The 14,138-nt window shown below is 47.3% G+C and overlaps 1 protein-coding gene across 3 annotated transcripts in view; it reads right to left on the minus strand.

Annotated features, from left to right (window-relative positions):
- pald1a (phosphatase domain containing paladin 1a) overlaps positions 1-13,806 on the minus strand; it is a 43,015-nt gene extending 29,209 nt beyond the window's left edge. The window contains exons 1-6 of one of the 3 annotated variants that reach the window (XM_030339678.1): positions 10,561-10,717; positions 3,700-3,897; positions 3,181-3,283; positions 2,387-2,566; positions 1,530-1,694; positions 1,056-1,216 (exon numbers count right to left, since the gene is read on the minus strand). In XM_030339678.1, coding sequence (XP_030195538.1) covers positions 1,056-1,216; positions 1,530-1,694; positions 2,387-2,566; positions 3,181-3,283; positions 3,700-3,897; positions 10,561-10,580 — 827 coding nt within the window. In that variant the 5' untranslated portion in view covers positions 10,581-10,717. Of the gene's footprint in view, positions 1-1,055; positions 1,217-1,529; positions 1,695-2,386; positions 2,567-3,180; positions 3,284-3,699; positions 3,898-10,328; positions 10,536-10,560; positions 10,718-13,610 lie in introns of those variants that run through there. The other 2 variants (XM_030339680.1, XM_030339679.1) reach the window with 2 other exon arrangements.
- Between the last annotated feature and the right edge of the window lie 332 nt (positions 13,807-14,138).

The raw sequence follows: 14,138 nt of genomic DNA on the forward strand, positions 1-14,138 counted from the left end.
TGTGCAACTCACCGAGTAGCTAGTGGTGTTCGTTGATGTTCCTAATCAAGTATCATAGCGAAATACAGTTTTGGTCGTGTTTTATTTGGCATTTTGTAAATCCCATTGAAATGGAAACCGAAAGCGGAAATGGGCTGTTTATGTTTGGTTGCAGTCTTTTCGCTCGGTTCTCCGAATCAACAGTAGGGCTAGAACTGAGCGAAAAGACTACAACCAGCCCCCCTTTCCGATTCCGGTCCACGAGCAATGAGTCTTCAAACAGAAATCAATGGATTTACAAAATGCCAAATAAAACACAACAGAAACTGTATTTCGCTACAATACTTGATGAAAAAAAAAAGATGAGGATGTCTGCATTCCTGAATTTAAAGTTTTAAATCCAGGTCTGCTGTGCTTCCTTTGGACACAGTTATTTATTCATTTTTATTTACTATCCATGTTAAAAAGAAGAAGGAATAATGCCTCAGATTGCACTTTTCTTTAAATATTTTTTAAGTTTTTATTTTATGTGGACACAAGCAATTTTTTTAAATATTTACAATGCTTAAAGGAAGCAGGATTATTACCTAATTTTTCACTTTATTTGTTTTTTACACATTTAAAGATTTTATTTAAAGTTTTGTCTCACATTTGTCTTGCTATCTTTTTTGTGGTTGTTGATCCGAAAATGATCCGACCCGTGACTCAAAAACCGTGACAAGATCCGAACCGTGAGTTTTGTGATCCATTGCACCCCTAAGGGATTGAGAGATAACAGTGGCTATATTAGGCCGTTATCTGATCTTATTCATCCATGAGTGTACAGGCCTGTTCATGGGTCCTCAGGGGACTCCTAGCAAAAGGAAGTGACTCGTGGTGATTCATAAATCCTCCCTGCCGTGGAAATGCTGCGGAGCCCGCTCCAACCCCATCCGACCGACGAGACTGCGATCGCTCCTCCAGACCCTGGTGCCCCACCCCACCCTCAACCCCGTCTCCATAGCGGGCGCCACGCTGCGCTCGGTTTATCGTTGCGCTTGATAGGAGGACCGCGGCGGTGTGAACGACCTCCGCACCTGTAGAGCGGCGCAGTGAACACGGGCCTCTTGTACACCTCCTCCGTCACGCGGATGTCCTCCTCGCACGCGATGTCCACCTTCTGGGGCTCGTCCTTGAAGAACTCAATGTCGCTGTACACGTAGAAGACGCCCTCGCTGAGACGGGCAAAGTCGTGCAGCTGGGGGGGGGGGGGGGGGGGGGGGGGGGGGAGAGGAGGAGTGGGGGGAGAGCAAGAGAGCGAGGGAGAGAGAGAGAGAGTCAGAGCAAAAGATGGCAAAGGACAGAAACAGGTCACACAATTGTATCCAAATCACATACAGTCATGCGTACGTAATGGTAAATAGCAAATGGACTGCATTTATATAGTGCTTTTCTAACATTCACCCATTCATACACGCATTCATACACCGACAGCTTGTCGGGAGCAGTTAGGGTACGGTGTTTATCTCAGGGACACCTTGACACGGAGGAGGCGCATGGGGGTGTCGTACCTCCTTCCTGATGACCAGCTCCAGTCCCTCCACCAGCTCCGCCCCTCCGTGCCCGCGGAGGTTCTCGTGGAGGTTCTCCTTCCCGCGGGGCGTGTACGGCACATAGTTGTCCCCCTTGAGGAGGAACAGCACGGGCTCCTCGCGCACGCAGAGGAAGATCACTTCCTGGTGGGAAACGAGTCGAGAAGACACGCCATTAGGACACGCGAGACGTGGAACATAACCCCAGCATTGTTTACCGAGGCGGTCGCTTTGGCTGCCAGCACCGCGACTCAAGGCTTAGTTATGGGTCCACGTCGACGCAGTGCAAGGGAGTTTACGGACACATTAGGGACTTGCGGACCCTCCTTGCGTCCACCGCATGTTGCATCAACGTGGAACCATAACTGAACCTTTAGCCTCCACTGAGGCTAGCGGGAGACACGCCATGGTCGTCATGGTTCAGCCGGGTTCAGGGATCTGAAACGGCCTCGGCGGGGATGTCTGATTTGGCGTTGTATCATTTCAATGACGCTCTTTTTCCAGCTACCAAGAGTGGCGCAGGGTTCGTCTTTCCCCCTCTTCTTCCTTGAAGTCAGGCCACATGGCCGCGGCTCTGTTGACATTAGTTCTAAATCTCGGCCACCGCCAAGACTGAGCACTTGACTCCTCAAATATTTACACACACAACACATGCACACGGGCCGCCGAGTCAGCTGCTAGCGCTGACAAACAACCACCGCATAGGTCTGTCTGTAATGGGTGCATGTTGATTTGCCGTTCTGAAGAAACACTTAATAGCTTATAATAAAATACATATTAATGGGGAAAAACAAAAAAAAAGCAGCCATATAGACAACAGGAAGAATGTGTGTCACCTCATGGCCTTGTGCATGAAGCCTCTGGAGGACCTGTTTGAAGCCGTTCAGGCTGGGCTGGCCCAGCCCGTAGAGGGCGTGGGGTCCTTTAACCCGGCGGAAGTTGGGGGCCCCGTAGCTGCCCGTGGTGTTGAGTACGTCCGCCTTGCTGGGCACATCCTGCACCATGAAGTACTGCCCCTGTGAGCCACCAGAGAGACCTTATCAGCGGGGCTGTGCGGGGGCTTTAGGCCAGGGAGGCAATCGCAGATTCTCATCAAAACACGGAGCCCGGCTAATGCCAGTGACCGTGTTGTGTGAGGATCTAGTGCCTGCCGTCCAGAGAGACAGCTTATTTTTCAGGAATCTTGCCGATTTGGATCTATGTGTGGCTGTGCACACCGACACTCGGGGCTAGGCCCGGCTAAAAACAATGAAAGCCTCGGACAAAAAAAAGAAGAAGCAGCCCCGTTCGAGGGGGCCTGGGGAAGATCAAAGCCCTCAGAGGAGGGGTGACAACGGCCCACGATGGCCGTCTCAGCTCATAAAGCCGCCGCATGACAATGTTCCCTGGCCCACTACGCAATTTGGACACGTGAATGTGAAAAGGGCCAGAGTAAAGACAGCTTTGGTGAATCCACGTTTCTTTTTGGGAGCGAGGCCAAACAATTGACAGTGTGTATCCGAGAGGGATAGAGAGCGAAGGGTAGAAGGAAAGGGAGTGAGAGAAAGAGAGTAGGTGAGAGAAAAGATAAAGAAAGCAATACCTATGTCTATATCTGGACATAGATATAAATATGGGATGTTGGCCTTACCTGCACAAGATAGTGCTCGGGCATGGTGTCTGAGATCCGACCCACTTTGTAATTGGTCTTGAGAATGTCATCGTGTATTTGGAATTCCTGCCGGCAATTATACCTGCAGAGGCAAACAGGCTCAAATAAATATATACATATACACACACGGAGAGAGAGAGAGAGAGAGAGAGAGAGACAGCCAGCGATGATGAGGGAGAGAAAGAGAGAGAGCCAGAGCAATTTAATTATCAGACTCTTGTTTGCTGCTGGCCCATGGTCCCATATCTCCCAAATCCCGGATTGACAAATGAGATGATAACAGAGACAAACACAGCGGCAGAGAGAAGGAGGGAAGGGGCGGGTGTTGGGTGGAGATGGAAGAGGGGGGGATTGGGGGGCTGGGGAGGGCAGTGGGGGGTAGCATCCCACTGATCAAAGACTGATAACACCCAATTGTGAGGACATGGATTCGGACGTGTGGTGCCGTTTCATTGGAGGGGTGGGGGTGGTTGAGTGTAGGGGGGGGGGGGGACTTACGTGATGACGACAGGTGCTACTTTGTTGGTGATAATGGACTTGGCCTTGTTGTTGTGGATGTTGACCGTCTGGAAGGAGCTAATGCTCAGAGAGTGCCTGCTGTCGGCCATCCCGTTGCCATGGACACACTCAAGTGGCGTTGTGACGGAAACGGGTTGCGGCGCGGCGCTGGCGGTTGTACCCATGCTCTTCAAGCAGCTTTGGTAAAAATATAGAAAAGTTTGTATGCATTAAAAAAAAAAAAAACACACACACACAGACAAAAAAATGACAAAAAATATATATGAAAATGTGCATTTGTTAAAGAAGCGGCAACCGTGACAACGTATTTGTTGCGGGAAGTCCACTTGAATGGGCTGGATCCAATACAAGCGGAGGCGTGGAGAGCGACATCCGTCCATTACAGACAGCCACAAATATCCCAGCGATTTATTTTTGGCTAACGTTAGCCAACATGGCGACATCTTGGTTTCCTGGAGCTTTACACGTGTTATGTAAGTAATAAGTGTGACTGTATTTATATGTTAATGGTAGCCATGTTGATGTAGAGTTCACCCCCCGCCCACCCCCCCCTCTCCGTGCACACACACACACCTCTGAACAATCAAGGCCGGAATCTTAAGTAGCTAGCCCCCCCCTCCCCCTCCAGACTCTAAGTAAACAGAGGGGCCTCGCAGTGAGCTGGGCAGATAAACAAACGAGTCGTACCGCCAGCTAGCCTCAGCGGGACCGCCACGTCTCACCGGCCCCGAGGAATCAACATCTTTTGGGCTATCTCCAGGAGAGAGATAGGGGTGTGTGTACGCACACAAATGGTCAAACCCTCAATAACAATCACACACACACACACACACACACACACACACCTCAAAAGATCACCTGCACACCTACACATAAAATGTTCACACACACACACACACACACACACACACACACACACACACACACACACACACACACACACACACACACACACACACACACACACACACACACACACACACACACACACAAAGGAGAACTGTTGCATTGTGGAAGGGCACGGTGAGTCTAGCAGACGACATCAAAGTTGGGACAGAAGCTGAGAGAGCAAATCAAGAGCTGCCCACTTAAAAGCAACTGGGTGTGAACTGAAGCCCGGGCCCACTCTCCCTGGAGGCCTGGAGAGAAACAAAATGAATCGAGTCACTCCAGCAACCCCACTACTACCTCCTGTACCACTACCACCACCACCAGCATCAGCAGCACCCCCCCCCCCCCCCCTGCCACCACCCCCACCAAACCAGCCCATTGTTGTGTCTGGCAGTGTGCAAGAGAAGGTCAATTCTTGACTTGACTCTGGAAGGTACTAGGCTCCCCCCACCCCACACAATGTGACCTGATCCCAGGGCTTCTGTGTGCTTGCTTTAAAGAAGGGAGGAAAAAAAAAGAAAAGGACTGGCTGAGGGGTCCTATAAAAAGCAGACGGGGGAGGAAGAAAAATACCAAAAATGGTCTGGAGTGATTTGCTGAACCAAAGAAAGTGTGGAAATGTGAAACAGCGATCAAGAAGTTGTCAAATAAACAAGCACGGAGCAAACGAATGCTTGTAATAAAATATAATAAAAGTACTTAATGCCTGTTTGAAAGACTTTCAATGAGCACTACGTAGAGATGCACCGATCAACCGGCCGCCGATTAAAAAAGCCGGTTTTGTATCCAATCGGCCACAATCGGTGACCTGCCGGTCACTGTCGTAATTTCCGGTTTTCGGCCGATCAAACTCACCCGCATGCGCGGTGCGTAGCAGCTCAAGGCGCCCAGAGCGCGGGAAGAAAAACATGTCGCTGATTTGGACTTATTTCACTGTGTGCCAGGACGACCCAAAACACGCTGTTTGTAATGCTTGCAAGTCAAAAATAAGCCGTGGGGGATCATGTTGCTAGGTACGCGTCCTGCGTCCCTGACGCATTCAAATCTGAAAGGACGCACTAAACTCACTATCCATGCGTCCCGGGGACGCATCTAATTTTCCCCATGAAAAACGATACATTGTGAACATTAAACAACTCGTGTTTAATCACAGTAACTGGCCAAAGAAACCTTCTTGTGAGCAGACCAGACAAGCACTGTTTCAACCCTCTGCGCATCTACTCGGCGCAGACGTGATCCCCTGTTCAAAGTATCGCGACATGCTAATTTAGCCGCTACCAAAACAACTAGCTCGTCACCGCTGATTTCATTTCAACAATTAAAAATACAAACTTCATAGTAAATAAACCCACGTTTCCACTGCTCGATGCTGTGCTCATTCGTGTCGATTATGTTGTAACGTTTAGGGGACGTGCTGTAATGAAATAAATGAAACATAATCCGGTGGTGGTGATGAAAACTACATTGAACGGCAGCCTACATATTGTTATGCCCAAACGGCGCCTGCGCATACATCGCGCTTCCAACGAGATCCCGTTTTTCTCGAGAAACAGGCAGAGAAGAGAGAACGCAAAAATACCACCAAAGAAAAAGATGAAACCTATTGCAGGTCAGCAAACTATTGCAGCTGCATTTTCTGTCCCCACTACCTCTGCACTCCTCCCTGACTCTGATCAGCCTAGAGAGAGTACCTCAACATTGCCTGTACCTACTTCTGCCTCCCCCTCTACTGAGCCTGATGAGCCCACTGCAGAAGAATTGCCTCAACCTTCTACATGTTCCTCCCAAAAAAAGCGAACTTTTCTGAAGCAGTGGCTCACCACATACAAATGGCTGCGCTTTTCAGATGACAATTTCATGTATTGAGTTTAACACTATTAATTTCATTTAAGAAATAGAATAATAATAAAAAAGAAACACATTTTTTAAACTGGGGAGTCGGGACCCATTGAATTTCTCAGGGACCCACCCAACTCGCCACCTGTGGGTCCCGGGGACTCACTACATTGAAAACCTATCAACATATTATATGATTATAATTATTTCTTAGAAAATCGGTATCGGAAAAACCGGTTTTGGCAGGTCAGACCTCCTTAAAAACCGGAAATCGGTATCGGCCAAGAATTTTGCAATCGGTGCATCTCTAGCACTACGCTCCCCAAACGTTTCCTTTTCTTCGCTAAAGGCTGCGCAGTAATTAGAAATACGTTCTGTTACAATCGACCCCGTTCTGTACCCCCTCCACCAGGCCGCATGCTCTAAAGACACACACACACACACACACACACACACACACACACACACACACACACACACACACACACACACACACACACACACACACACACACACACACACACACACACACACACACGTAATAAAGGACGTCTTACATCTTGGGTGGCGAGCGACCTGCACCACCATCTCCAGACGCTTTCCTGAGCCCTCCGATTCTCGCCATTTTCCAACCCAGAGTGTGTGAACTTGGCACCGCGCATCCAAGACGAAACCCCCGTCTTCCGCCCTCCCAATCCCCTCCACCGTGGCCCTCCCTCTACAGTAGGACACTCCCCCCCCCCCAACCCCCACACCCCTACCACTACAGCGCCCCCCCCTCTACAGAAACCTCAGGGTACCCTGTTGCTCGCCCGTGGGCCGCAGTGTATCTCCTCTCACTCTCTCTTACATCCCTTTTGCCCCCCCCCCCCCCCCCCCCCCCCCCCACCTGCCCCCTGTTTTCTATCTCAGATGTCCCGGAGAGCGTGTTTCTCATGAAACACTCCGGTGGCCCACCACAGCGCTGACATGAAAGGCGACATGCCGGTACATCTGGAGGCCAGATGCCTCGAGGCTCCGCCAGTCGGGTCCGGCCTGACTGGCGCACGGAGACGACACAATTCTGCCTTTTGTTCCATAAAGTAAGCAACCCCAAGCAAACACATCACCAGGCAGGGACAGATGGGCCGTGGACAGCAGAGAGGGGGACATGCTTCTAAAAGCAGCGATCGACACGGATCTCCACACCTCCAAGAGCACCGTCATTTATTTCATTTATTTCAAAGGAGAGAACAAGGGGGTCGATATTTTGCTGATAGAAGGTTTTTGGTTTTCGATTTGACTTCTCAAAACATGTCAAATCGAGTTTCCGTGCAGGAAAACAAGCCTTGCTGAAAACATAACTCACGCTTCCACATTTTGTTTGAGTTAAGTTCACAGCCTTCAAATGGGTTTCAATAACAACCCTTGTGGTCCCCACCCCTTCCTAGCACAATCTATGCAATTTCTTAGGACTTACTGGGTCCCTGTGACATGGCTTGTTATCCAGGCCGATCTCGGGCATGGGCAGAAGAGTGGCGGGGGCGAGTAGGAGGCGGTCAGAAGCCTGGTTAGAAATAACTCTTAGTCAGTCATAAACATCCTCCTAGAGACCCAATCAGGGTGGCTCGTCAGAGGGCCCGTCGACTCCGCATTAGAGACACTACTGTACAACACGACAAAAGATAAGAAAAAGCAGGGTTGAATCCGAACTTTGCCGAAAGATTCTGTAAATAAAACGTGAATAAAACATTGTGTTTTCAGCAAACTAAACAGCCTACACAAGGTCAGTAGGGCTCGGCCCTCCACACGGCACCTCTGGTACTTTAAGGCTGCATGTGGACGCTCCACTAATTACAGCCGGCCAGAAGTGCACCGCTATTTTAAAAACATGGAGGACGCCAAACCCCACTGATGGCAGGCCAACGAAACAGAGGGGCTGGCGAGCGAACCCAAGAGCCTCTCGCCTCGTACCGCAAGCACGGCTCCATTCAGGGCCAGCCCATTTAAATTCTACCGGTGTCCTGCATGCGCCATCGTTTGCTGCTCCTGCAGACAAAAGGCTCTAAATGTGGACAGGAAGGAGGGTGCAGCTGCAGGATACATCTGTTGGTGGCCGGTCTTCATATGAGGAAGGATGCAGAACGCTCCTCATTCACAGGAGACATGGGGGGGGGGGGGAAGATGGGGGGTCCCGGTCATAGTGAGGCTTTCATTTCAAATCTGTTGCCCTTGCCCTCTGATGATTTGATATCTGTGATGCGATTATGAGGGAGCATGGATGCAAGAACAACCCAAATGAACACACACACACACACACACACACGCACACACGCACACACGCACACACGCACACACGCACACACACACGCACGCACGCACGCACGCACGCACGCACACACGTTCTTGGCTGCCCTTAAAACCTGGGCTCTTCTCGTTTCCACAGAGTTAGTTCCGGCAGCGTGACAATGCCCAGAATGAGACAGTCTTGTGGCCTGCAGAATAACAGAACATGCTGGCATCTGTGGTCACGTTGGCTGGGGATGTGGAAAAGGGGAACTCAGACCATATTCTTAAAAGGTCATCATCACTTACAGACTTCACACCGGCTTAAATCTCAAGCACAGCTTCTACAGAAGCCTCAAATCAAATATTTCAGTATATGGTAGGTTAGGTAGAGGACGGCTATGGAGAGGACTCAATGTTGTTGCACAGTTATAACAGTTGAACACACACATCGACACACACTGACACACACACACCGACAAACACACCCACACAGCTTTGATATATAATACATTTGATCATCAGGTGCAGCAGAGTCCAACGGGAAACCAGAGATAAGGACAGATTGAGTAAGGTCTGTGTAGAGGAAGTGTATGCACACCCAGACAGGAAATGCTTAGCTGGATCCTATTGAAACTTCTTCCTTGCAGCTGCTCGTCTTTCAACCAGCATGAAAAGGGGTTACAGAAAAGTGTGACTCCCCAGCATAATGCTAGTTTCTCAATCAAACATCAGAGTGGTACACCCGGAAATGAGGCCAGTACTTCCTCCAAACATCCTTAGTCCCCTAGAAACGTTTGAATACGTTGTGCCTTCACGTACACTCACACTATTGAAGTCAACAGGCAGTTTGGGTTGGAAAACGTGGAACGTTGCCCACAAAGTGGCTGAGGCAACAGGAAGCCATGCTGTTCAGTTAGAGGATGTAATTGGCAAGTACACAGTTCGATTTTAAACCAAGAGGCAATATTCTGACAAAGGACCACTTAATGTCATATAGTGATGATAATGACATCCAAAACCCTTACCACTGGAATTTCCAAAGTCTTTTATTCCATTGGCCATTTATTTTTAATACGACACACTAATCATGTGCTCACAGTTCAGATTGGATTTTTCCTCAGCGTTCAGTGGCTAAAAAAAGGGTGCACATATCTATTTTTACAACTGTGCCTGTAATTTATTTCATTCCGAGATGCCAATCGACTGTGATTTCAGGGCTGAGGTAATGTGGCTTTCTTTTTTGTCTAACCAAACGACGTCTGACCGCAATTCTGTCGGCCATCTGACAGAATATTACAGTCCTAAATATCCCAAACGAAGTCATCTTTTATCTCAACGTTTACGATGGTCAAGTTCCCATTGATATAAAAAGGTAACTTGGTAAGTTAATGGCATGAATGACAGGATTCCGGCACATAAGAAATGACCTCACAGTAAACCTCTGAATTACGTCAAAACAAAATGCCAATCAAAGCGTCATTGGATGGGAGACATTTAACCAACACTTTCAGCTGAATATGAAGTACCCTCACAAACGTTGACACAAGTCTCCTGATATCTCTACACATCACAGCTGCTATGTTCCAATCCCCCGGTTAACAAATACCCCATACCTGATTCCTGGTTGCTCTGTATACCATCCAAGTGCTTGCCTGTTCTGTCGGCAGCAAACGCATACAAAAAGCGATGTGCTCAAAAGTGGAAAAATGACAGCTTTCCAGTTGCAGCGACAGCGCTCCTAGCCAAACATCCTTCCAGCGGTCTGTGTGTGTGAGTCTGTGAGGCTAATCTCTGCCCCCCCCCCCCCCCTCCCTCCCAGCTCTCCTTCCACTCCTGCCCACTGACCAAGCGACAGTTGGTTTCATCAACGGGTCCTCATAAATATGCCTGGTGAGTCGTTGAGAGGCACTGCTCGCTGCGAGACAAGAGTGCCGTCCGTCCGCTTACACGGTCCAAGAAGATATGCAGGGAGAGATGAAGTGAGACGCACGCACGGGGGGGGGGGGGGGGAAGAGAGAGAGAGAGAGAGAGAGAGAGAGAGAGAGAGAGAGAGAGAGAGAGAGAGAGAGAGAGAGAGAGAGACCACAGCTTCACAGTCTGAGGGACAGAATAATGCCGTTGCGTTCCCCTCGTGTATTTTGCCCAGTTATTGTTATACGTGTGCGCCAGACGCAGGCATGCGGCGGATTTGGCACGCCTGTGTTTGTGTGTAACTGTGAGTGTCTGAGAGGAGGAAGAGGAGGGGGTGGTGGAGGCGGAAGCCAGGAAGGCTTACTCATCAAGCTCGTCCGTGTCCAATCGCTCGGCGAGGCTCCTGGCAACACAATGCCTCCCACACATGAACGACCCTCACTCCCCCTGCGTGCCCGTCTCAAAAGGCACAGGACCTAATGCACCATTCAGACGCATTCAATAAAATACATACAGATCTAACAACCCCCCCAAGGAGATAAATCATGAGTGCACCCCCACCCCCTCCCCCCTGCCACCCCTGCAAAAAGCCCCCCACACACACACAACACACAGGTGACGCCATGTAAGCCTAATTCATTAGGATGTTCTAATTACTTCATTCATTAGCTGTTAACACATGCGATGTTGGAGGGCAAATAAGCTTACAGCTGGGCAAATACTCAGACTTAAGCTTTTGCGCTTTGGTTGCAATGGGCTGCGTTTTGCCCCGCCGACCCAAGGGTCTTGCGCTGTATTGGACAGCAGACGCAGCGCACAATACCAAACATTGTGGTATACATTTTGTAAACTTGAAGACATTATTTACTTGTACGACAATTCTGACCAACTATATAAATACATATATAGCATTTATAGAGTTGCAAGTGAACTGGACATGCCCATGAGAGAATTGGCCAAATAAACCATTCCACTATGATTCTTAATAATCAGCCCCCTCAGATGGAAACAACATATTTAAGAATAACTACTATCCAAGCCAATGACAGCAAGATAACATTTAAGACATTGACAGTTACTTTGAATGAACCACCACTACTGCCACACCTGTTCCTTCCTTCCTGCAACGGAAGGATGTGACGGTGACACGGGCCAATACTTTGATGAAATACTCTCAGACCGCAGTTTATCTAAAAGAAAAAACTGGTAATCTGCAGCCAGTGGGCAAGGCACAAGACACATGTCAGCAGTAAAATATTGGGAAAATGATCCCAGAAACCCAGAAGTAAAAAAAAAAAAGATTTAGATCATTTAAGATTTGCTGATATTACTTTTTATGGGTTACATTTATGGAAAATGCTATCTTGATTTATTCCCAGAATGGTGATACACTGCAATAACAAACTGAAACCAGATGAAAACATCCAGATGAAGACATACTCTGAAAGATTTGAGGAAACATCCTCCCTTTGCCAAAGTGAAAACAAACAGAGCCTACAGATGAATGTCACCTGTTCTTACTCCTTACTTTCAGTGGATTATTACAAAAACAAAACCATGAAAAAATGATAATTTGGAAACCATATTTTTTCTTTCTAACTAGGCAGAGCAGATGGGGAGATGACATCCGTGTTTATGTTTCAGCAATAATATTTGTCTTTACACGTTACTCTTCTCCAGAACTTTTCTTATCATATTCATTGTCCTACCAACCATCTTGACATAGGTGTATGTATTTAACTATTTCCACATTTGCTCCTTAAAATGATCTTAATAAACAACATAAGCTTAGAATTTCAGAATTGTATGTGTGTGAGAACATCAGCCAATCCTCATTAGTACCTTGCTTAATTGGCACATAACCAATTAGCAAAGTACATTAGAAATACCACAGAGATGTACGGATCAATTTGTTATACGAAATCGAAGAAAATTCCAAAATGTTGAAATCCATAAAAAAAATATCGTTTTTTTTATGGACAAACTACATAAAGGGGCTTACACTAATCCAGACAACCATTAGGCCTTTGAACCTGTCATAACATTCATGTGGGTATCGTTTTGTTATTAAACAGCATGAGGTAGGTGTCTCAAAGAAGGAAATTGTGGGGACTAACCAATGAGATACAGTTCTTCAATTATTTACCTAAATTGTCAGGTCTCATTATAAGACCATATGGAAATACTAGTTCAGATATAAATGCAAGTAAAACAATAGCTTACATTGGCCCGGGCATGCTATTAAAACACAAATAAATTATAAATTAGTAGTTTGATCAATATTAATGGTCCTCTAATTGCGATCAATGAGTAGGCCCATCATCTTCTCGCTCCCTTGATTAATTACGATGTTAAAAGGTTGATCTCTTTTGACAAGATGCAGTTTCTGTCCTAAAGATGCAACGATGATCATGTGAACGGGAAAACTGTTCTTCGATCGGCTAAATCCTAACAAAGAAAATGAAACACATCAGAAGCACCGAGGGACCGTGCATTTAACTCGACCCCACGTTAAGAGTTGTCACTATACAAGTTGAGCATGTCTAAATACATATAGGAAACGCGCTTCGATGTATTTCGATGTATTTCCCTGTATCTGTCACGGGGTTATCCGTGGAATTGTACTGGGAGACAACCCGCGCAGAAAAGCATCTTAAGACGGGTGCCTTGGGTAAGGTCTTGGGGTGAGTGCAGGAGCAGGAGTGTACATGAATCTCGGGGCTGACATCTTTGAACGCTGCCGCCCGAGGGAACCTCGAGGAAGCGAGCACATGCACGCTTTACACCTATAAACATTCACGAAACACTGATGAAACCAGTTGTGGTCTGCTCTGATAAAGGTGAACAGCCAACAACACGTCCGCCTGAGGCTAGCTACGCAATATTACGGGTTATCAAAGTTTTTTTTTCTTTACACGGACGTCAACTTTGGCGAGTAGTGGGGGGACCCTGGAAACAACAGCAGTAAACTTTATACTACTCACCATTTCAGCACTCGGTACAAAAGGCTTGCACTAACAAGACATGCCTTTTTGGGGTTCCGTTCTTCGGTGCATAAGCTATTAAAGTCCCGGCTTTCTATTTGCACACATGGAAAACATCCATTGATATTTTTTTCTGACCCAAATCTCTGAAGGAAAGGATTCCACTATCTGAATAAAGGACGGACGGAGCATGCGCAATTCATACTCGGTTTACCCCACTCACAATATATGAAACGAACATCATGACTTTGATGAATTGCATATATTTTGAATACCGTATAAACATAGATTTATAAGATGAACATGTAAACATAATAATAAGAATGGCTAGAAAATTACCATAAGCGTTTTTTTCTTTAAAAAATGACCAATATGAGAAACAAGGGAATAATACCCAAAAAGCAGTTATTAAGATGCTAGATTTACCAATGGGATACATGTATGTTTAAAAGTCACAGAAGGACCCTTGAGAGTAATGAGCTGGGATCTGTGCCACCAGTTGACACACACCTATCTAAAGAGGATGTA

This window comes from Gadus morhua, chromosome 18 (genome assembly GCF_902167405.1).
Source record: "Gadus morhua chromosome 18, gadMor3.0, whole genome shotgun sequence".
In the NCBI taxonomy this organism is placed as follows: domain Eukaryota; kingdom Metazoa; phylum Chordata; class Actinopteri; order Gadiformes; family Gadidae; genus Gadus; species Gadus morhua.